General features: G+C 49.8%; 1 protein-coding gene across 1 annotated transcript; it reads right to left on the minus strand.

Moving 5' to 3' along the window:
* Window positions 1-693: 693 nt before the first annotated feature.
* LOC144111309 (uncharacterized) lies at window positions 694-23,046 on the minus strand. The gene is made up of 5 exons (XM_077644570.1): window positions 22,912-23,046; window positions 11,312-11,542; window positions 5,236-6,006; window positions 4,505-4,690; window positions 694-2,405 (listed from the first exon to the last, which is right to left on the minus strand). The coding sequence occupies exons 2-5, from the start codon at window positions 11,522-11,524 to the stop codon at window positions 1,986-1,988; spliced, it is 1,590 nt and encodes a 529-aa protein (XP_077500696.1). The 5' UTR covers window positions 11,525-11,542; window positions 22,912-23,046; the 3' UTR covers window positions 694-1,985.
* Between the last annotated feature and the right edge of the window lie 444 nt (window positions 23,047-23,490).

Raw genomic sequence — 23,490 nt, forward strand, 5'->3', positions numbered from 1 at the left:
GTGGAATGCCGTCACCGACTTGCTTAACGTACTTACCTTGTTGACAGCAATGAACAGGAAGCGAGGCGGGCAGCCGGCGAAACAGCTTGGACGACTCGCGTGACCGTACCATCTTTTGCGTTCGCTGCTTATACCAGCCAGGCTACGCGCTATGAAGTCAGTTGCCGATGATCAGCTATGTGGTTTATTTTCAGTGTGGATCGTAGGGAGACGAAAACCAGTAACTACGCCTGGACACAGTAAGCTGTGCGGTGGCAGAAAACAGCGCAAGGTTGGCCATAAAAGACCTCAGGATAGTGAGAACTGCGTCGAGCATGGTATAATAGGCAATCTTGAATACAAATTTATTGTATAGTGCGCAACTGCAGATTACCCATACCGCATAAAATTTCAACATTTATGTATGTTTAATCCGCGGACATGTACACAGGAAATTATGGTACTATAGGCTGTTTGAAATGGTATTCAATGTCTAGGCGCACATTTTCTATATTTGCGTCAAACCGGCCACCCAGAGACTAGTGTAGACAGCCTTAATTTGGTTTCATGGAGTGGCTTTAGAGGCAAGAGTTCCTTCTAGAACAACTTCTGATGTATTGGCACGACTATAGGACACAGATTATCGACTCTTACATTGGTGATTACGCCGCTTCATGCGACAAGTAGGTGAACGTATTTGTTCCAGCCCATCAGTGAGAAACAGGACACAGGCGACAGTTTATTCTTAAAACGTCCAAATGGTGACTGTAGAAAAATACGCTTATCAGATAAACTGCAAAAACAGCTCCAGCAACAAACGCAACAGTAACGATGGAAAGCTGCTTCTGCACTATTGCTGACAAGGAGCTTATTACTCGCAGAGTCTAAAGCCATTGCTGCACAAGCCAGCGTCACATTTTTGAAACAAGGCAGTAACAATGGTCACGCCAGAGAAAGACACGGTGAAAATATTGCAAACCTTGCTTAGCTGAATTGATGCTGAGGAGACAGAACAGAGAATGCAAAATTAAGGTATTCGCTGCCGCACCACTCACTTGAAAGTCTAAGAATCACGCAAACAATTCAGTGCACACATCGCGAAAAAAAAAAACTGCCGCAAATACTGCAAAAAAAGCGCAAACCAGAATAACAACTCATGACGCACTGAGGGTTACTTAGCCTAACAAAATGCTTGGCACAAGCAAGCTGCAAAGAAAAATTTCTCGGCAAATGCGATCAGCATCGTGCCGGTTACAAAAGGTCTGTCACTTTCGGTGTCAAGTGCAATTATGCAGCGTAGATACGCTGAAAGAACAACAGCGCATGCGTGTCCAACTGCACTACTCTAGCACGTCACAAGATATCAATGCTAAGTAAAAGTGACCTTGAACCATATTTCATAAAAGCTGCCTTTCCTTCGAGCCTCGGGACTCCACTCCGGTTTCAGCTAGCATTGCCACATACTGTAGAAGCTTGGGCAAGTCGGTGTGACATTGTTATACAGCAGCGCAAGGGACAAAGGACAAGACAAGTGCACAGACACGGCGCCGACTGTCAGCGCCGTGTCTGTGCACTTGTCTCGTCCTTTGTCCCTTGCGCTGCTGAAAAACAATAGCATTGCGCACGCCTGCTGGGGCGCCACGTCTGTTTTTCCTCTATTGTAAGGCAGTTATTGCCAATGGCAGCTTTCCGTTGTCAGTGGCACTACGGGCATGCTAAATGTGGCGTGTGCGTGCTCGAGAGTGTCAGCACACGTCCTGAAGACGGAGAAGCAGTCCACGAAGGAGACGAATCAATCACGTACACTCATCCGTCCAGGATACTTCTGGCTCTTCTGCTTGGTTTTTCACGTTCTTGCGTTGTATCTTTTTCTCCCCCTTTTCTCTCTGAAGCAGGCTAATGGAAAAAGTGATGTCAGGTGCCCACGCTCGAAAACAAAAGAACCCATGGGACATTTTGCACCTATAAAGCCGAAAAAAAAATGTGGCCCCCCAAAATGTCACCCCTCAGATGGGCGAAAAGGAGCCACTCGAAGAGAAGGAGAGCCGGTGCTCGGAGGCCTGGAAGCGGAACTCGCTCATGGACGACTGCGGCGACACCGGGTAGAAATCCTTGCCTCCGGTGCCGTGCATGACGATGGCCTTGAACTGCTTGTCCGTGAGGGGCGCCCAGGGGACGCCCAGCATCTGCGACACTTCCTGGCAGACGGCGTCGTACGACTGGGACGTGTGCCGGAGCCACGCGTAGAACTCGTCGCTCCAGTCCGGGTTGCGGGGCCAGTCGCACTTCTTGATCACCGCGTTGCCGCGCACGATGAAGCGCCTCAGCGAGCGGCCGTGGTAGGCCAGCAGGAGGACGGTGGCCGTCGAGATGCGCTCGCGAATCACGAGCGTCTCCAGTCGGTGGCACGAGCGGCACAGCAAGACCTGCAAGCGAACATTCCCCCTTGGTCCTCGCCAGGCAACTTGCTGCCACTCGACGGCAGAATAGCGGCAGGGGAAGACGACGTTCGCTGCTGCCTTCCATGCGTGTCCCGAGACATCACGTTTTGCTGTCTTTCTATTTCCGCTATCACTGGTCGCCGCTTCCTTAAAAAACGGTCCAGCATACGACTCCCAGATCTGACTTCTGAGAACGGAAATACCCCGCCGCGGGGGCTCAGTGGTTAGGGCACTCGGCTACTGATCCGGAGTTCCCGGGTTCGAACCCGACCGCGGCGGCGGCGTTTTTATGGAGGCAAAACGCTAAGGCGCCCGTGTGCTGTGCGATGTCAGTGCACGTAAAAGATCGCCAGGTGGTCGAAATTATTCCGGAGCCCTCCACTACGGCACCCCTTTCTTCCTTTCTTATTTCACTCCCTCCTTTATCCCTTCCCTTACGGCGCGGTTCAGGTGTCCAACGATATATGAGACAGATACTGCGCCATTTCCTTTCCCCAAAACCAATTATAATTATATTATAGAACGGGCATAAGGTGAGGGGCACAGGACCACCAGAAGAGTACGAAGCTGGCCGTCTTTTGCGACCTGCGCACAAGCTGAAGAATTACTGGTTCTGGATGTGGTTTGAGCTAGCTAATTTTACGAGGGTTCACAATTGGAACAGAGCGACAGGGCGGCCCGGAGGGGAGCCAGGTTCCTCAAAAAGGTATACGATATGCGCCAGCCGAGGCGCTTCATGGAGGCCGGGGGACGAGGAGGAGGAGAGAGACACCTGGCGAAGAGGACAGAGGGATGAGCGTCGGTTTGGCGGGCACTAAGGGGTGAGGCGCATCCGGAGGATCCAGCGCTGTTTCATCGGCGATCTAGCGGACTCCAACTGCATCTGAGGTCGTTGTGGGCTAAGCAGTCAGCGATGATGCGGAACCTCGCGATTTCGGGACTAACACGGCGCGGTTATCACCCGCAGGCCACATTGACATCGCGGTGCGGAAAATGGTGCCCACACACTAATCGGCGCAACCGTGCAGGGCGGCCTTGAGCGGCCAGAGTCCGTACGAAAGCTCCATAGCAGTTATCAAAGCGGACTCTGAAGAGATCTTACAGCTATATATCTCCGAAGAGCGTATCAAGCCAGGAGTCCATATATTCCATAAACTTGGCCACTAAACGCTTTTTCGCACCCAGAGAGATCATGTACTCTTCAAACGACCTGTGTGAATAACTATGGAATCTAAATTTGTTATAAGAACATGTACTCAACATCGGCACCACAAACCCGAGTCCGCTGCACGACTAATGCCTTTCCCAACGACCTTAAGCCATTCTTACCGTATTTACCAGCGTACAAGTCCACCCGCTTGTTTTCTTGTGTTTGTTTGGGGGCTTAAAAAAAATAAAAGAAAGCGCACGCGATTTCGATGTAGCCGGAAAGTGCGTCAGATGCTGGGGAAAGCAGCGAGGACGTGCCTGTCTCAATGCGCCGCCGCAGCTCCGCGGTATATGTGTCGTGCCGCTCAGTTTAATTGCACGTCGGTGGCTGCGAGCTTCCATTGGTCGACCTATATATACGACACACCGATCAACACGCGAGTAAATGCGGCATTTTGAGCTAGCCCCTGTAATTCCAGCACCACTTATTACTTTCCACTTGTGCATAGCTTCCCTTTTCACAGCTCCCTTACTTCCGCGGCCCTCCCCCTCTCTCCATCTCCCTTATCCCAGCAAATTCACACGCGCATCATTTTCCTAAAATGCGAAATGTCGGAGTATAGTTCCGAAGTATATATCTACTTTCGGCGTCTTTCGTGGTTGCAACAAGGGACAAACAACTCAAGGACGAAGCGGCAAATGACACTAAAAGAGGCTGTTATGAAGCATGCGGTCCTTGCAAGTGCATCGCAGATGGCTAGTAGATGCAAAGCGAATTATCGCGACCTTGACGTCATCTGCCGCTTCTTCGTGCATGAGTCGTGTCCGACTGCCGCGGTTTCATATAATTCACTTTGAAAGGACGCCTGCTGCACGATGCCTCAGAATGAGACCTCTTCAATGCCAGTATCGGGAACGGAGTGAAAGGTGCTCACCAGTGCAGAGTCCGGTCTGTCGACAAAGCGCTTGGCCATGTGGAATCTCGGCAACCCGAGGAAGGCGTAGATCCTCAGATCTTCGGGGTAATACGTGGCAGCCGTCAGAGCAGACTCTGGGCCCACTTGGTTGTACGGAGTCTTGTAAATCACGGAATGCACTGGTGCATATTCTTGCCATATGAGCTGTGAACAAAGAAAGAGTTTTTTTGGACGACCTGGCATCAGCGGCGTGAACGCTTCTTTTTACTATTATTATTTAATCGCGATGCCATCTTCAGACGATAAAACGCTGAAGACAGTCATCCCCGACTGCCCAAAAGAAACGTTTTGTGGCAAACTGCTTAGCCCCATATGCTATAAAAACCATTGCAAGCTGGGTATACTAATGTCATTCGTAGATAAGGCGGCTACAGCAAGGCCAGGCGCTGAAATTCCATGTATAGAACACGTCGTAGGTATATCTTGTTTGAATATTTATTTATTTTATTAGCATATTATAACTGTCCAACCCCAGAAAGAAATTCCTTCACTATCACAAAACCTTGAGCTGAGCCATGAAGGCTGAGTGGTCGTCGTTGCAGACCCTTACGCTATCCCTTGCACAGCAGCACGAGCACTAAGCTCGATCGAGTGACAGTGCTTCGTATATCGAACTGCTGACGCACGAGACTACTTGAAAGGAACAGAGAGGGTCTTTAGGCTCAGTGCACCAGCCACACCTCACCCACCTCCTTGGCTACAGTGCCCTCGACAGAGAGGTGCACCCGGAGCCTCGGCGCAGCCCTCCTGCACTCCCTCCAGACGCGGGGCGACACGCACAGCCCCATCTCCGTGTACGTCGTCTGGATGAGGTGCAGGTCCCGAAGAGCCGTGTAGCTGAGCAGGGTCACCAGGTCGTCGTCCAGGTGCTGGGGCGAGATGTACAGGGCGGTCAGGTTGAGGAACACGCCGGCATGCAGGAACGGGTACGGCTCCTTGGAGCAGTTGATGAGCCTCAGCGTTCGCAGCGTGGTCATGCATATCTCCGCCACGTCGTCGAGCAGGAACTTGGCCTCGTGCGGCTCCAGGAGCAGGTCCGTGAGGGCGAGATGACGCAGACCCGTGAAGCAGCACATGAGACGCTTCAGCGACTCGAGCAGCTTGCCGCCCGTGCCGAACACGCTGTCCTGTGGCCGCTGACCTTCGGAAGAGCCGAGCAGGTGGCAGCCGAAGGTGAAGTCGAACCGTCGCAGGTGGCCCAGCGCGTTGTTTCGCTCGCCAAAGTACGCCATGATGACCATGAACTCGTACAGGTTGAAGAAGTTGGACATGGCAGGAATGAGCAGGTGCCGGATGTGCCGGCCGATCTTGTGCACGCAGATCTGCGTCCGGTAATGGTCCAGCAGGTGCTGGTAGCCCATGTAGTAGTTGAACTTGCGCCGCGTCATGGTCCGGTCGTCGAGGATGAACACGGACCACACTTGGGGCGAGTAGAATACGCGGTACCAGTTGCGGCACACCTGCGATGGCCAGTTTCACACATTCAACATCAACCTAGCTATCTGCGTCGTCCAATCAACCTGTGCCCGCTGCGACCACATTATACCCGCAAACTTCCTAGTCTCATCCGAGCACCGGATTCTCAGCGCTCCCTGCTACCCTACTTCACACCGTTACCCAGGGGATATGCATATTGCATTGGCATTACTTGTTCTTAAGGTTATATACCTATAGTTTTCCTTTCCACAGCTCGCTGTGCTGTTCTCAAATCGAGTTCAGCCGTTTTCGTTAGCCTCTGCGTTTTAGCCCCATAGGTTAACGCCGGTAAGATACATCTATTACACATTTTCTCTTGAGGGGCCGGGTAGTAGTAAACTGCAGTTCATGGTCAGAGAGTACCTGCCTAATGCACTTCATCCCGTTTCTATTCTCCTTGATATTCCACTGCCATGATCCGGACCTGCGCTCACTACCTAAGTATTCTCTTACCATGTTCAACGCTTCGCTATACCTATTGTAAACTGTCGCTCCCTTCCGAGACTCTTAAACATTACTTTACATTTCTTCGTAATAAATTTTCACACTCACCGTTCTGCTTTGCCTGTCTAGGTTCTCAATCATGGTTTGCAGTTCGTATTCTCCATTGCAAGGCATTCGCCATTGGCTTTTATCTCTTGATCTTCCAAATCCAGTTCTCTGAATGCCTCTTGTAGACACGCAGGGAATCCTTCTGTAGAGATGGTGCCTCGCTGCATGACGCCTTTCGTATTGGGATTGTATTAATTTCTTTATAGAGGACTATGGTGACTGTGCAGACATTTAATCTCGCTACCTTTACATATGCCTCTTCTACTCCCTTGTTACACAATGCCTGGATGACGGCTGAGGTTTCGACCGAGTTAAATGCTTTCTCGTAATCTATGAAGGCTACACACAGGGGTTGTTCATGCTGTCGCGAATACCTGTACTGCTTGCCAGTTCACGTTCAAAGCCGCCGGCACACGGCTTTATCGTTTTGTTTGCGATGCGAGACGCGACCAGACTTATCTCGATTGATCGCGGCCACGCTCAAGTGCTTCCACATTTTTCGAGATAGCTGCAGTTGGTTTTGGTTCCTTATCTGGAAGGCAATGCTTCTTCAAACCCAACAGCGTTAAAGCGCAGTTTTGTGCCTGAAAAGTAGCATCTTCGTGAAGATCTTCGCCCCCAACAAGACCGCGTACCTGCTCGTTCCGAACAGCTTACGAGAAGAAATTCTGCAGGCTTCGCAAGACGAAACAACAGCTGGGCCCCTCGGGTCCATCCGCACCCTGCGCCGCATTCAAGATAAATACTACCGACCACGACTGTCCACCGGCGTCGCACGTACGGTACGTCCAAACATGCCGTGAGTGTCAGCAACGAAAGACGCCACCGATAGGGCCAGCCGAACTACTGAAGCCCGTGCCACCACCGAGCGAGCCGCTTCAACAGATTGGAGTGAAACTGCTCGGCCCCTTCCCACCGTCAACATCGAGCAACAATGCGCTCTTTCCGTCAATCTGTTTTCTTCCCGTGTCTGTCTTTTCGTGTGCGCAACTCGTCTTAACACGCGGATCATTGTGGCGATCGACTACTTGACCCGCTACGCCGAAGAAAAGCCCTGCCGAGTAGCGCTGCAGCGGAAGTTTTTCGTCGAGCAGATCCTTTTGCGCCAAGGCGCCCCAGGAGTTCTAATGACGAACAGGGGAGCAGTAATTACGGCCGTGCTCACTCCAGACATTCCGAACTACAGCCACACAAAGCACGGGAGAAATACTGCGTACCACTCGCAGACTAATGGTCTTACGGAGCGTCTGAACAAAAGAGCGCTGACGTGCTCGATATGCATGTGGACGCCGAACACATTACCTGGGATCCCAGCCTTCCATACGTCATCTGTGCACCCTTGTGCAGGAGACACCCAGATGACTCCGTTTAGGCTCGTCCATGGCAGCCACCACGCTCGACGCCATGCTCCCAGACGCCGCCGATGAAGACGAGATCGATGTCGCCACCTACCTTCAGCGCGCAGGAGAATCCCGAAGACTTGGCCGATTATGGATCCAAGACCATCAGCGGACCGACGTCAGACGCTACAACCTACGAAGACGCAACGCGGAACACGAGCCGGGAGACCGAGTCTGGGCTTGGACACCCATTCGCCGACGAGGATTGAGGGAAAAGCTTTTGCGCCACTATGTCGGCTCGTACACGGTTCGTCGTCTGTGAACTGTACTATGAAGTCGTACTTGAGGAAATGACCGCATCCCAGCGAAGCTGCGAACGGCCATAAGTTGTCCATGTCGTCCGTCTAAATCCATATTTGGCACGCTAAAGGACAGTATGTTTCCACTCTCGGTGTTTATTTTGTACTGCCCATTTCATTTTTTTTTCTGGATACCTTGGGAATGAAAAGGTAACCAGAAAAAAAATTAAAATGGTCAGTACGAAAAAAAACACAGAGTGGAAACATTTTCATTCCCAAGTCAGGGAAGAGACTGCGCTTCGAGAACCTCAGACCGATATCGCTCAGCGTGGGTAAGCTTATGGAGCACATCGTTCAGACGCAATTCAATAAGCACATAGAGGACAATGGGCTGTACCCGGACACCACGATCGGTTTCAGACCGGCATGCGACGTGATGCTGCAGCTCAAGGAGCAAATTATAGACACCGAGACACGACAGTGATCGGAAGGTTGGATGAGGCAAAGGCATCTGACAACGTGAGGAACGTCTTGGAGAATCTGAACTCAGTTTCGGGAACGGAGTGTACTACATCGAAGAATTTCTTACGAACAGGAAATCCGCTCTCAAGATAGGGGAAGACTCAATCGATGACAAACTGGGTAACGGGAAGACGGCACAGGGTTCGGTATTACCACCGTCCTAAATACGGACGCTGCAGTATACGAGAGCAAAGCGGCACACGCGGCCGTGGCGGTGAGGGAAGACGGAACCCGGTGGCATGCTGCACAGTCCGTGGCGTCGAGACAGTAGAAGCTGATGAAGTGGCCATAGCCGTGGCCGTCAGCCAAAGGGCGGTCAAGGTGGTCATCAGCGACTCAAGAAACGGTGTAAGAAACTGCAAGTCGGAGAGGGTGACGGACACTGCCATTCGTATATTAAACAGGGAAGAGGAGGACCGAGAGGACTGGTTGCGCTCGTTTGGGCACCAGCCCACCAGGAAGGAAGGTCATTCGGTCCCCCAGGCCTCACTTACCGGTCGAACCCTGGGACCTTCCAAGTTACCGAAACTGCAAACAGCAGGGAGGATATGCGCGCAGGCGAGGAAATCACGCTGTACCGCAGACTACAATCGACAAATTTATCCGCCCGCGGACAGAACACTCAATAAGAAAGAGAAGGTTATGTGGAGAAAATTACAGACGGGTTTTTCCCAGCCCATTACTCTACAGCAAGTGGCATCCTGAAGTCTTCAGGTCAAAGGGCAAATTTTGCGACGACGCAGCGACTTTGGTCCACATGGTGTGGACATGTCCGACCAATTAAGCACGATAGCTCGCGCACTCCAGAATCCTGGGAGGCTTTGCACCGCAGCCCAGACCCTAACGTCCAGCAGGACATCATCGGTCAAGTCCTTGCTGCTGCTGTGTCCCAAGGGATTCCCGCCGACGGCTACAGGTGCGACGGGGGAGATGGATTTCTCTCCTGGCGTTCACAGACTGGTGTTTCAATAAAGTTGTTTCTCGCTTCCGGTTACCTTACTTGTTTGAGAGGAGAGTAATGCAGCTTCTGCCACGCCCTGATTGTTCATTCACGGCTGTGCCGCCGAACGGAGCAGATGGAAGTTGATGAAGACGACGCTCTGCAATGCAAAGCTCGAGAGTGTGATGCAGTTTAACATGAGGAATGTTCGGCTTTGGCGATAGCTCATGTACTGTCGGCAGCAAAAGTTTGCAGGATCTGCGATGCGTGGCGGAGCTAAGCAAAACTAGGGTGCCTCGATGCCAGCGCCGCCGGCGCGGCGAGGCACACATTGAGGCACCCTTAAACAGAATTGCACTGCTGCGCCATCTGATGTCACAGAGCATATAGTGTCGAGGCTCACTCGCAGTGGTACTGCCGCAGCAGGCGTGCCGTGAGCCTCGGCATCGCGCCCTGTGACGGCAGATGGCCCAGCAATACAGTTTTGCTTCACTACGCCACGCATCGCAGATCCCGCAAACTTTTGCGGCCGACAGTACATAAAACATCGTATCATTGCAATAAATACCATGTTGAAAAAAAAATCAGCTGTGGTTTAACTACTGCTGAACCTGGTTAGAGAGCGAAAGCTGTGGTGTATCGGGCAAGGAGACGCGGCTTGGCGCCTGTAATGTTGAGTGCGTTCCGCACACTGGATAGGCAGCGCGCCCATTCTGCCACCCTGGCAGGTGGCGGTTAAATTAATGGTTGATCGCGAGAGGCTGGTAACCCAACGAATGCTGCGGCCTATGTATTCCCCCCAGACTGACGTCACAACGCAGTTTCCATCGCGCGACATCATTCGATTGTCACGTGACTATTCTACCGGCCTCCACCGGTGAATCGAAAGGTCAAGTGGTGCGACACCATGGTGGGCCACACATGGTAATGCCTATAGCCACACTTGACCTCTGGCTCACGTCAAGGTCAGCCGGCAACGCACGGCGAAACCGGCTTTACCTATAGCGTATAGTGAAGCTTTCGCTTCAGAAGTATTCACTGATAAGAGCAAACCAAATGTACTATTTTAGACTCTTGCAACGTATCCAAAACAACACACTTTACAGCACCGCAAATTCCTCGGCAGAGTTACGCTTCTGTTCACATCGTTGGGAAGCACCCATGGTTGGGAAAAATTACGGAAGGCAACACACACAGTGCCATAAAACCGTATCTCCTAAATATCACTGAAAAGCTACTACATTTCAATAGCGCAATTCCCAAAACGTTGTTGGATACAATAACAGAAGAAAATGTTGAGTCCGCCTGACTTTTTTTCGACTGCTTTGTTCGCATATACGGCGTTTTGCTGCTGCTTCTTTTGACACATCTACAATGATTTCACTGCGTGTCTGCGTATGCGTGGCCGCGCTGGTTTACAATGGTGCTGCATGCCAACGGAGTTTCTTAGACACTTTGCATGTTCTGTTTCTCTGAAAGTTTTCTCGGGGTGCATTCTGTTTAGCTTTGGTACGAACACTTGGGACAGCAGTGCACAACACATGCTTACGCTGCATCGACAGCATCGTCTCTTCCCGCGCTGTGTGTGCACTGACAGCTGCTGAATTAGAGCCGGGCATGTTACCTTGCTCCCTACCTGCGACATGGCGTACCGGTCAGCGATGGGCACCATGCTGTACACGGTCTCCAGCAGCACGTCGGGGAGCGACGCCCACGGGCCCTGTTCCACATCCGGCGCGTCGTCCACCAGCGCCCGCGGCCAGAAGCCGATGAACGCCTTGGGCTCGTCGCTGCAGTCCGCCTCGTCAGCGACGCCCCGCAGGAACTCGGCCTCAACCGCGTACTCCATTCTCTTCACTCAGCGCATCTGCAACAGTCACAGCGCCATGCGTGAAACCTATATACCCACTTGTACGGTGCATGGTGCTTGTTAGGGCAGCGCCTTCACAATTGAGCTGCTCTTGGCGCAGTTTTTCGTTTACTTTTTTTCGCCGAAGAAATAGGCTATTTCACGGGTTGAAATCTCTCGCCGAGGGAAGGCGGCTGCCCCCTCGTCCTCTTAAATCCACCCTTGTCGCACGGCAGTCATACCTCATGGGCGAGAATGTCGGGGTAAACCGCGAAACAAAACGGTGCGTATACCTCCCCGTTCCCACGAAGGCGGGAATCAGCTCGCGGCAGTAAAGCGCTCCTCGAAACAAGAGCTCGCGCACGCAGCCTCCTGCTGTAGTACGGTCCTCCAAAGCCGGTGCCAACTAAGCATCCAGGTGTTCTTGGCCAACCCCGCATTGGGCAATGGGCGCGTGAAAAAAGAAACCGAGGAAAACGGTTTATTCTTGCGAGCGTTGCTTATCGCAACAGCTCTCGCTGGCATTCTTCACAAGTGACCCGACCGGTCCATTTAGGCGCATATTTAATTTTAAACACAAGCGGTCGCTGCCTCCCACGCCACTCGCTTGTTTCCACCCAAAAGGCTGTGTTTCGTGAAGAACCTCTTTCAGCGGCAACGCCTCTACTTCCGCGAGCCCCGTTCGCGTCGGCCTCCGGGGCCATGTCTAGACGTGCAACAATGCGTCTATGTCGACATCTTGGCAGAAGCCAACCCTTCAACAGCAGCGCCATAGAGGAAGGAAGCATCTCGAGGGCAACGCTGCACAGGTGAAACTCAACCCCGCGCTCTCGACTCTGTCACGTGAGAGCGCGCAACGAGGCAAATGGAGGAAGGAGCAGCGGCAACTAGCGTCGATACGGTCTGAAGGAGCAGAAGGAAATACAACAGTGCTGGAGTACAGATAATATTCATCGGCGAAAGAAAACGCCAGATGAATTAACCTCAGATCTCCAACAGACGCTCGAAGATAAAGTTGAAAAGGAATTATTTTTGCCAACTGAAAGGAAAGCGCTTTACTTTTCAAGGCTGCGGATCAGCGGTTAATTGCGTACGAATTCAGGCTACACACAGAAAATATGCGTACTGATTTCATCCTTATCGCGCTTTGAGGCAAATGAAGTTTTAATAATAAACTTTCTGCCTTGAAAGCATGTATACACGCTACACAGCAGCAGATTTTACTTGGGCTAAGTGCACAGCTCGGCGACGTACAAAATTGACATTTTGCGCATTCCAGCTAAGGCACTGTCGCCCACTAATCGCACCTAGTTGACGAGTGATGTCATCCTCTCTTTGTGCAAAGCTACCACAAACCCGGTGGGTGACTTGGATGAGTACGCCCTGATGAACGCGTTATTATGATGACAAGGTAGTTTAGAGCAAAATTTTGGGGGTGTAGACGTTGTTCACTTCGACACTAGAAAATACACAGCGCAAAAAAAAAAACTGGGCACAAAGGAACACGGAGTATTTTGTCCAGCAAGCTTTTCGTAAACTCTTACTCCCCCTCCCCCCACTTCAGTACAGACGATACGCGATACGGTACAAGCTATTCCTTCCTCCTCCCCCAACCCTTTTCTAACGCGATAGCGAAGGAGCCCGGGTAGCAGAAAAGACGACGTCGTCGTCAGCGTCGTCGTTGGCGAAAAATCAAAGAAAGAAAACTGACAGACGATATATATTATTATATATACGATATCCGGTAAAGCGAAATTAGAGCGCAGCTCTTCGCGGCTGGCAGGTGGCGTTTCGGTGTGCTACTCGCACAACCGGCGACTACGAAGCGGATGCCTAACCCCCGAATGCAGAAGTGTAACTTGGTAGCAGCGCTCTAAAATCCGCGGAGAAAGCGGGTCACCTGCCACCGGATCGTTGCACGCAAATTAATGACCGGTATAAGAGCAACGTGGGCTCCACCGGCTGCATCTGCAGGACAGTGGCGCATCGCTTAACCGCGCTGCACCAGCAGTGCTGGTATGAGGGGGCTCTTAAAGACTAATTCCGCACATGAGACCCATTAACGCAGTCCCCTACGGTTATTCCCTCGCGTAGTTCACGCAACGAAGGTTATGCTCGGGCTATGAAGGGGCCGTCATACGGATCCATCAAAGAAGTCAACTGTAGCCTGCAAATATCCACTGAAATGACTACGCCACACTTCAGCTATTAACCTAACCTTACACCCTCTCCCTAACCAAGGTCCCCCTCAACTCTTGTTTTTTCAATAGTTATTGATTTAATTAATATCAAAGAAACCACGGGGTATGACTACTGAAGTAACACTTGTTGCTGGGCTAGTTGGTGCATAGTTCTATGCACAAACGTTAGCGCAGAATAAGACACATTCACAAGAAAGGTGGACAAGACATTGCAACGCGCTACTGACGACTGTTGTCAGTAGCGCGTTGTCTTGTCCACCTTTCTTGTGAATGCGTCTTATTTTGCGCTAACGTTTGTATGAATACTGCATTTAAATTGCCTTTTGTATTGTGAACAGACATGTTTTTTATATTACTCGTTTATATGTTGATAAATACAACAAAAGACAACAAGACAAAGGACCCTTTATTAATTGCATCCATGTTTAAAAATTGAAAATCAACAAGTCATGCGTGTTATTATATTTTCTGATTATTTATTTACAGTGTAATCAGCAATGCTTACATTCACAGCGCAAAAACGAACACGGACACGAGGGAAGACACCACAAAGCACCGACAAAGCGCCGATGTTGAAGTCGGCGCCTTGTGGCGTCTCCCCTCGTGTCCGTGTTCGTCTTTGCGCTGTGAATGTAAGCATGGAATACCAACTCGCACAGCAACTGATTTTAATCAGCAATGACCCTTTGGAATTTGCCCGCCATTATCCTTGGGTTTAGTGACCATCGATGCTTTCACTGAATTCTGCGCTCGGCTGCACATAAAGCGATTATTATTAAAGCACAACTTTCACGGTAGGCGTACTGACAGTCAGTGGTGACGGTTATGAATGAAAGCAGCAGCTGTACGCGAAATGCGTCAATGCCACCAAGAGTTCCACCGCATATACGATAGGAACCGTAACACCTTCGTAAATAGCATCGCTATCCCAAGAAAAAAAAAACAGCATACCGCGTAATCGCAGCATTGTGCTGGTTGTGTTCATGGCCGCGTGACCAGGGGAACGAGAGGTGATGCTAACTCGACTATGCATGTATCGCATCGAGGCTTAGTGGGGCCCTAGACCTCGTTGGCAGAGGAAGATCTTACGGCCGATGCTGTGGGCCTGTGGCGGCGTCGATGTAAGGTTGGTACATCGTCGATACCATTTATAATATCCAGGAGTATAGTGTTACGCAGTGCAGATTAATTTCACTCCCGCTAGGACATCGTTACGCACATCCCGCACGTTCAAGTCAGCATACCCAGCAGCACACTGGCGTCAGACCGTGGAGTAACCCCAAACAAATTTGAAGTTGCTCCTCCAAACTCCACTAACTCCACGGTGAGAACGCAGGCCAAAACCATGCATTATGCGCAAACATAAAACAGGGCCGGGACAAAGAAAGAACGCAGCTGCAAGCGTCATCGCAGTTAATGCACCCGTGACAGCAACCCCCGCTACAGTTCTACGTAATCATCAGGTCAACGAAAAGTTCTCACTGTAACCATCGGTTTGTGCAGGAGTCATCCAGGCGCGTCAACAACGTCGCACTGGCACGTGGATTCGGCTTGGGATTGTCCAAACCGACCCGCAACAGCCCCGGCAACAGTTGGCCACGTCACCTCGGCCAGTCCGTCCTACGCTATTCGCCACTGTTGGCCTCCGTACAAGTTCTCGATGGCCAATCTCTGACGTGAATTCCTAAATCTATAGCGTGCAAGCATCTAGGACGGCAGAGATTGCCCATCCAAAACGATGTAAAGTGCTGAAAGAACACAGTGAAGAGCTGATCCGTGAGATTATCGAGGCAGTTGAGGTAGTGAGACTACAAGGACAATGTGTCAGCACGCCGTCCCTACTGCTAACAAAAAAAAAAAGAAAAGAGCGAGTTGTTAAACGTGCAATGATTTTGGTGAATGTGCAGAAGCGCGAGTATCTCATGGTGTCTAAGTCACGTGTCTGTGGCACATGTGGTGACTTTACGCAAGCGCACATGAAGTTGCGTGTTGCTCAGAATAACAGCGCTCGTTGCATCGCCTTCTCGTCTCGTGCTCCCGTCTACGTTCTGCGCTGCTACTTGGGGACAGGCAAAGGCCTTCCCTTTCCATTTACGCCTTGTGCTTCGTTTTAGTCGCGCTATTTCGTTCTTTAGACGTTCAGCGTGCTCTACTGTATTCGGAAACGTATACCAAAGTCACAAATGAACAAAGCAGCACATGTATATTCATCATAAACAACCTCTTTTTTTTCATTTTTTCTAGCCGGGATGCATTACACGAATTATACTCACGACGCAACTCACTGTGAGTACAACGACGCAGTTTGCGAAAGTGGACTTTATACTCCCGACGTTGTTTTCGTCTCCGTGGACGCCTCAACCTCGCCGTCAGGGAAAGGATCAAGGAGCAAGTGAAAGAAGAGAGGCCGCAGCTAGTGGGGGGCTCCGGAATTACTTCCACCCCATTGGGGTGGAAGTAATTTGGCGCTAGGCGCAAAACAGCAGCATTATGGGCCAAATGACCAAGACCGGTGCTTCAACTTTGCTACAAAAGACTCGACAGTCGGGCATTCCGCAGTTTCAGCAGGAAGTGCATTCCACTCACTGACTGGTCTTTGGAAGAAACAGCTCCTAAAGGCATCGATTTTGCGGCTATATTTTTTCAATTGATTTCTTAGCGTGGTCATGCGAATAACTGGCTCAACATAAAGGTTCCTGTTTACACCAAGTTCCATGTGGTATGAGAGATGCATGTACTTGAGTCGTTCAATAAAGCGTCGTAATTGTAGAGGATCCAACTTTTTGCACCAGACCAGTTGAAGTTCGTAAACTGTATTACATACACATCTAGCGGATTTTTTTGTGGACATTTTTGAGTAATAGTTCAGTTCCAGGTCATAGGGCTACAAGTCGGAAAGAGAGTAAGAGTAACCCACGAAGTGGGATGAGCCACCCCCCCCCCCCCCTCGTACTGTTCATATAAGGCTACTTCGTCTACCACAGGCAGCAAGCTTATGCATATGTTTCAGCAGGACAATGGCCTGAAGCACTCTGCGCTTGTAAAAAAAAAATTCTCTGAAGAGGAGGGTATACCTTACAGAGCGGCCAAGCAAGTCTGCTGACCTCGGTCCAAATCATTACCTCTGGCAAGAGTGGGCACGTCGCATCTGGGATATAAAGGCGAGCAATTTCGACTAGAAACTCGATCACTGCTGCAGGAGCGGGGAAACAGGCCAGACGATCATCGACTGTCAAGAAACGATCTATTTAAAGGGCTTTCCGACGAAAGGCTGACTGTATTGCTATATGTCAACTTTACCTTTATTTATCATGCGTTCCTATTTCTGTGTTCCTATATCAACTGTTCTGTATTATATCGAGGTGTTTCAAATTTTTACTGATCATGTATAGTGCCTTGTTTCCCTGTTTCTGCTTGTCCCCTTTTAAATTTGGTTTGGTTTGGTTTATGCTGGTTTAACGTCCCATAGCGACTCAGGCTATGAGGGACGCCGTAGTGAAGGCCTCCGGAAATTTCGACCACCTGGGGTTCTTTAACGTGCACTGACATCGCACAGTACACGGGCCTCTATAATTTCGCCTTCATCGAAATTCAACTGCCGCGGCCGGGATAGAACCCGCGCCTTTCGGGTCAGCAGCCGAGCGCCATAACCACTGAGCCACCGCGACGGCTTTTAAATTTGATCTTGATGCTTTGCCGCCGCCCTTACACAATGCCCTACGGGCCTGTAAGGTATTTCAAATAAATAAATAAATAAATAAATATTATGTTATTGTGAAGAGCCATTATTGCATCTGTAGCCTCATTCTGTCATAAAAAACCCACATGATAGGAAATGGCTTCCTGCACTGACAAAGTTTTTCCGTATATTTTTAGAAACAAGTATTGCTTAATATTTGATAAATATTCTTTTGTAAAAAAATGGTATTTTCTTTCTAATATATGGCTCACACGCAGGTGTCAGTGCGATAAAAAGTTGTAGTAAAACGTTCTTGCGGGCTAGTTGGTCCATTTTCGACGAAGTTGGAAAAAAAAGTTACAGACGAAAACCTGAACTAGCATATGTTTTTGTTAACCGTGACTGTACTGTTTAGCAGATTCCAATCAAAATATTTGGAGATAAATATAGCATTTGTAACACGTCCAAGAAACAGCTTTCTTCTCTGAGGCAGACCCGCCGTGGTGGCTCAGTGGTTAGGGCGCTCGGCTACTGATCCGGAGTTCCCGGGTTCGAACCCGACCGCGGCGGCTGCGATTTTATGGAGGAAAAACGCTAAAGCGCCCGTGTGCTGTGCGATGTCAGTGCACACGTTAAAGATCCCCAGGTGGTCGAAATTCATCCGGAGCCCTCCACTACGGCACCTCTTTCTTCTTTTCTTCTTTCACTCCCTCATTTATCCCTTCCTTTACGGCGCGGTTCAGGTGTCCAACGATATATGAGACAGATACTGCGCCATTTCCTTTCTCCCAAAACCAATTATTATTATTATTATTATTCTCTGAGGCAGCCAATATCAAAGCATTGAAACTTTTGAGTTCTTTATGCAACAAAACTTTTTGTGTAGTCGAGGGTTTGGCGGCATACCGTCTGGTCAGGAATCATGTTGATGCAGATTGCTGGTCACTGGCCAAAGTCAAAAGATGAAAAGACGTTTCGGGAGCACTACGGCTCCCTTGTTCACAAGGGAGCCGTAGTGCTCCCGAAACGTCTTTTCATCTTTTGACTTTGGCTCACAAGGGAGCCGTAGTGCTCCCGAAACGTCTTTTCATCTTTTGACTTTGGCCAGTGACCAGCAATCTGCATCAAAACTTTTTGTGTATCTCAGAATTCCTTACGCAGCTTTTCTTTTCATGTTATAAGGCTCAGGCCACACATATCGGACATAATATTTATAAAAGTTTGTATTAAACAAATAAATTTTCACACTAATATCCAATACGTCTTTCTGAAATGCATACTGTAGAATAGTACACTCCGTTAGCTTCATTTTGATGCGCTGCATGTCAGTGTAAAAAACATAATTTTCAGGCAAAAATAATAAAATTATCCAACAAAAACACCCACGGTAAGGAAATAGCCAACCGCTCTACGCTGTTCTTGCATGTTCGCACCGCCACCGAAGACTGCAAATGACGCTTCGGATGACGGCGAGCTTTTCGTGCATATTATGCCGATACTGGTAGATGGTGCGGCAAACTTTATTTTGAAAAGCCCATGCATTGTGACGTCACAATAAAGTTGCGCGGCACAGCAGCACCACAATGACGTGGCTACTGGAATAAAAAGTTGTGCTACTGACGAATAAATGTTCACGAATGCTCCTCTCATCCTCCTCTCCCTCGCCGCGCTAAGTGCCTCCCACCTCGACGGCGGCCGCGTTTCGATCGAGGCGGAACGCAAAAACGGCAGTGGTTCAGCTCTGGTTAATCCTGGAGTGAAGCGATAGCTGTATATGGCCGAGTGGAACTCGCTCAGTCGAATTATTGCAGTCGGACTTTCGCAGATTCGTTCCTTCTTCATCTTCGTCCCTGAACGTGGATTCACTCTCCCCCCCCTTCGGTTTCGCCGGCGCGCAGCCGGCTCCGCACCACGTGGCCAACCACGTGACCAGCCACGGCGCCATCACGGAGCTCAAGGGGTGCCACGCTGAAGGCTCGCAATGCTAGCGTAATGTAGCTGTCGCTACAAAAGGTGCCCGTGTGCAGTACGATGTCAGATTCACAGGTGGCCGAAATTATTTCGCAGCTTTGCACTACGATGCCTCTTTCGTCTCCCACTCCTTCCTTCCCTTTCCTCACGGGGCGCGGTTGAGGTGTCCGCCGCGAAACGAGACAGTTACTGCGCCATTTCCTTTCCTCGAAAACAACTGCTGTAATAACTTAGACGGCGGAGCATGAGTGGGGGTCATCCGTCGAAGTAATAATTAGGCGCAGGCGGCCGAAATTATTCCGGATCCCTCCCTCTTCTTTCACTCCCTTCCCTGGCGGTGATCGAGGAGCGTAGTTCATCTTGAAAGACCAAGGCGGACGCTACCAAGTGGCGATTTTATTTTTCACAACTCCCCTAGTTGCAAACCAGATCTATTTCAATTGATATGGCACAGCTTCTCTGATCGAGGCAGGGACGCCTAAGCAACCTTGGATATACCACGCCCAGATGTCACTGCCTTTAGTGAACTTTCGGCCCCCACAGCGTTAAGGATGGCATATGCGCCAAAATGTCTTCATGCCTACGGAAGCATAACCGTCCGAAAAACTCTTTGGTAAACTTCTTCGGTACTTTGAATTCCATGCAGCGGGCAAGACAGCCGCATACACAATAACGTGCCCGCCACCATGATTCCAAGTTGATAAAGGGGACGATGCCTACTGCGTTTGGGGCGACGTAATGAACCCCATCGCTTCCAGACAACAACTTTGATTCGTCTCGCTTATCCACGAAATCATTCGCTTCTGTCGGTCACCTGTGCGCTCCAGGAGTCACATCTTCTCCCTGGCGCTGAGCTCAGCCGATCTCAAGCAATGTCTTGCAGCCCACGGGGCTACTCTAGTGCCCAATCCCAGGACCAGATCGGTGAAAATGTCGTTGCAACAGAGTGCACATCGGCCCTCGCGAACGATGTCCTTACTGAAAATACGCCTGGTTGATCCGAGTTGACGCCTCCTCTGAATGCATACGCCTCATCCGAAACCGTCGACTGCGGTACTATAAACTGCAAAAACAGCTGTTGATGTTTCAATCCATTGTGGTGGCCGCGTTCAATTACCATTTGTGATCTTGATTATCTTACGTCCACACTGCACTCTGTTCACTGCTAGCAAAAATAATCAGTAATAATCATAACTTCAGAATACATGAATGGAATATGGCATCCGACTAATAACAATCCAGAACTGGCAAGAAATCAAGACAACAGTTTGCGCCAACGAAAGGACGAACAAGAAAACAAAACTGAAACTAAGCAGTAACGTCCCCGAGAACACCTGGCGGAGTATTACCGCATCAAAATATAATCAGTAAAAGCGATTTGGTAGATTGTTTCTCTGATGCTCTATTACACGAAAAAATGTTGAAATACTTTTTGTTACCTATACACTGTATATGCATGTATACTCATTGTCTAAACTTTGAATGGCTTTTGAGGTATGCGAGAGATCAAGTAGAAGCTACATCCTGCGGATCCGTTATCTGTCTATTTAGTTAAACACAGAAAAGACGACTTCCCCCAAAGGAGAAGCTTGTGCCGCTAAGTTTAGCAGCACTAGGTAGCAACTGCCCCAAATTCCCGATAACGAATGAAGGCACTGAGCTAAGATAGCGACGTTCTATACACTTTCCGAGAATTTTCTGCATCTTGCAGTGTTGACGAATCTCCGAAGGAACGCAAGGACGGCGAAGAATAGATTATCCGCTTTCTGCCACTTCTACGCAGTGGGTGCACAGAAGTTCCAAGGAATGCGAGTTCTTTTTATCCAGCCGTAGTTTGCTCCACCTCCTCATCGTTTACATCACTGCATCTTCGAAACAATTCGAACGTTTGTTGGCCTAGTACCACTGGCTCTCTCACGCCGGGGTCTATAGCACCGACAGCAAATTAATTTCAGTTTATTTTCTTCATATTAAATTCATTCCAAAACAGAGCTTTCTTTTTTAATCAAAGGCACAGCGCGGGTGGGTATAAATAACAACAATAAAGCAACATTAGGCGACGCGGTTAAGCATTTCCTTAAAAAATTCATTAATCGACAGTGCACACAAGGAACTGGTCGGGTTCGTCCATTTTATTTGTGTGTTCCAACTGACTCCCACGGCAGACGCCTATTTACTGCAACCGCTGCATTCGTAGTGGCATGAGTACATCATCTGTTTGCGGCTATCAGCATGCAAGAAAAAAACAAACTATAAGACACTTAAAGTTATACGTATGGCAGCCAAAGGTAGGAGGTCACCGTGCAGTCCCCGCAGAAATGATCACCGTTCTTGTGAGTCGTCTGAAATCTACCACCGCCACACTGGACCGAGTGACCACATGGTGGTCCATTACACAGTGCACCCTCTCCCGGCACATCTGATTAAATTGTCGTCGGTCAGTGGGGTCACGTGATAGCCTTCGGCGACACCCCGAGAGCGCTGTGGAACTGGCGTTAACGACGACAATTTCTCCGCATATTGCGACAACCACATGTTGCTTAGATTCAAAAACAGCGATAACATATGCTTCGAAGCAAGCCTTTTTGAGATTTTGTGAACGAAGTCTTCAACGGGACAGTGTAAAAATGAGTAGCCAATGTAACGAAATCATATATCGATCTCTCAGCATGCTCTGTAGATAAGTGTCAGCTACAACGAAATATCGGTTTTAACGGAACAGCCTCCATTTTTTCTAAGACAGGACGCCTTGCGGAAAGCATGTCGAGCATCCGCACTCTTCGACTTCATGCGATTACAATTTTCTCGGGTACCCAAAGCGCGAGGTCCTTTCTCAACAAAGAACTTTCTTCTTGGCTTTTCTGAAGCACAAGTAGCAGCAGACAAAGTAAATCTGCTCATTACATACGCCAGGTTAGTACTTACTTTGTAACGCACAACACACGCGTCTCTCAGGAAACCAAATGCGTTTTCTCAGCACAGCAGCAGTGAACACGGGCTCCCGTCTTCAACAGTGCGAGCAGTGACACTTAATTCATTCCCATACAAAATGCATTTTTGTCAAATCCTACAAATTAAAGAAACCGTGCCAGACACCAGCTCCGACCACGAATGCAGCGTATAATTATAATAGTGAGCGATGCTTTGAAATCAGGCTCGCATCCTAAGATCGTCCTCGTTTGCACAGTCTGGGCGAATCCGCTACCAATTTAATTTGGCTCCGGAGAAGAAATTATCTGCCTCGTTCAGGGACGCGCAAGCGCGACTATAGACACGACTCCACGAGCGCTTATCCTTGTGCGCTGCGCAGCGGAGCCCGGCAAACTGTCACGCGGCACCCGTGCGCCAGCACATAAACGCACAGCTGACGACAAGGCCGCTCGCTGGAACTCCGATACACCTGCGCACAAGCCTCGCGCCATCGAAACTAACGCGAGGTCATCGAAGTGTCACCTTCTAAAACCGAGATCGACGGATCGACACACAGATCAGGCTTCGCACAGCCGAGTCAGTTGACGAAACAAAAGTTTTCTTACCGCGAGCGGGGCGCAGCAGCTGATGTGGTCGACCGCGAGCTAGCGAAAGCCGCCATACCGACACACGCCGGGCACTTGGAGAAGAGGAGGCCTTCAGAAAATGAACAAGACGCGCCAACGAGGCGAGGAGGAAACAGAGTTTTTCTTAAGATAACACCAGGTTGCAAAGCCTCACTCCGAAAACCTGAGCATCTCCGGAGGTCATAATGCGGACACCAGCAGCCGCACGCACCGCCCATGAGCTGAAGAGTGAGCATTTAGCTCAACTAAGTAACTCATTAATGTTCGTAAATAATTTACTTTTATCCCCACAGGTGGCGCGACAAATTCAACCGACTAAATTTTGGGCCGATTAGAATGCTGCATAGTGAAACATGGTGTGCACGGGAGCGCCTCAACCGGCAACGAGCTGCGAGGAGGAAAGGGCGGCGGCGTCAAGAACGGCGGATGGCAGTGCGAAGGAAGCCTTGGTTCCCGAAGTGCCCGAAATAAACCCGCAGCCCGTGTTCTTTTGTGCGCTTTTGTGTCTTTTGTATTTTTCTTGTCACGCGCCCTCCCCGGGATTAGCGAGGCGCAGTT

Source organism: Amblyomma americanum, chromosome 11, assembly GCF_052857255.1.
Source record: "Amblyomma americanum isolate KBUSLIRL-KWMA chromosome 11, ASM5285725v1, whole genome shotgun sequence".
Taxonomy (NCBI): Eukaryota; Metazoa; Arthropoda; class Arachnida; order Ixodida; family Ixodidae; genus Amblyomma; species Amblyomma americanum.

Coding starts and splice junctions, on each gene's coding strand:
- LOC144111309 (XM_077644570.1), bottom strand. CDS start 11,524: ATGGAGTACGCGGTTGAGGCCGAGTTCCTGCGGGGCGTCGCTGACGAG. Junction 6,007..11,311: donor ACCGGTACGCCATGTCGCAG/GTAGGGAGCAAG, acceptor TGGCCATCGCAG/GTGTGCCGCAACTGGTACCG. Junction 2,406..4,504: donor ACAGACCGGACTCTGCACTG/GTGAGCACCTTT, acceptor GTTCGCTTGCAG/GTCTTGCTGTGCCGCTCGTG.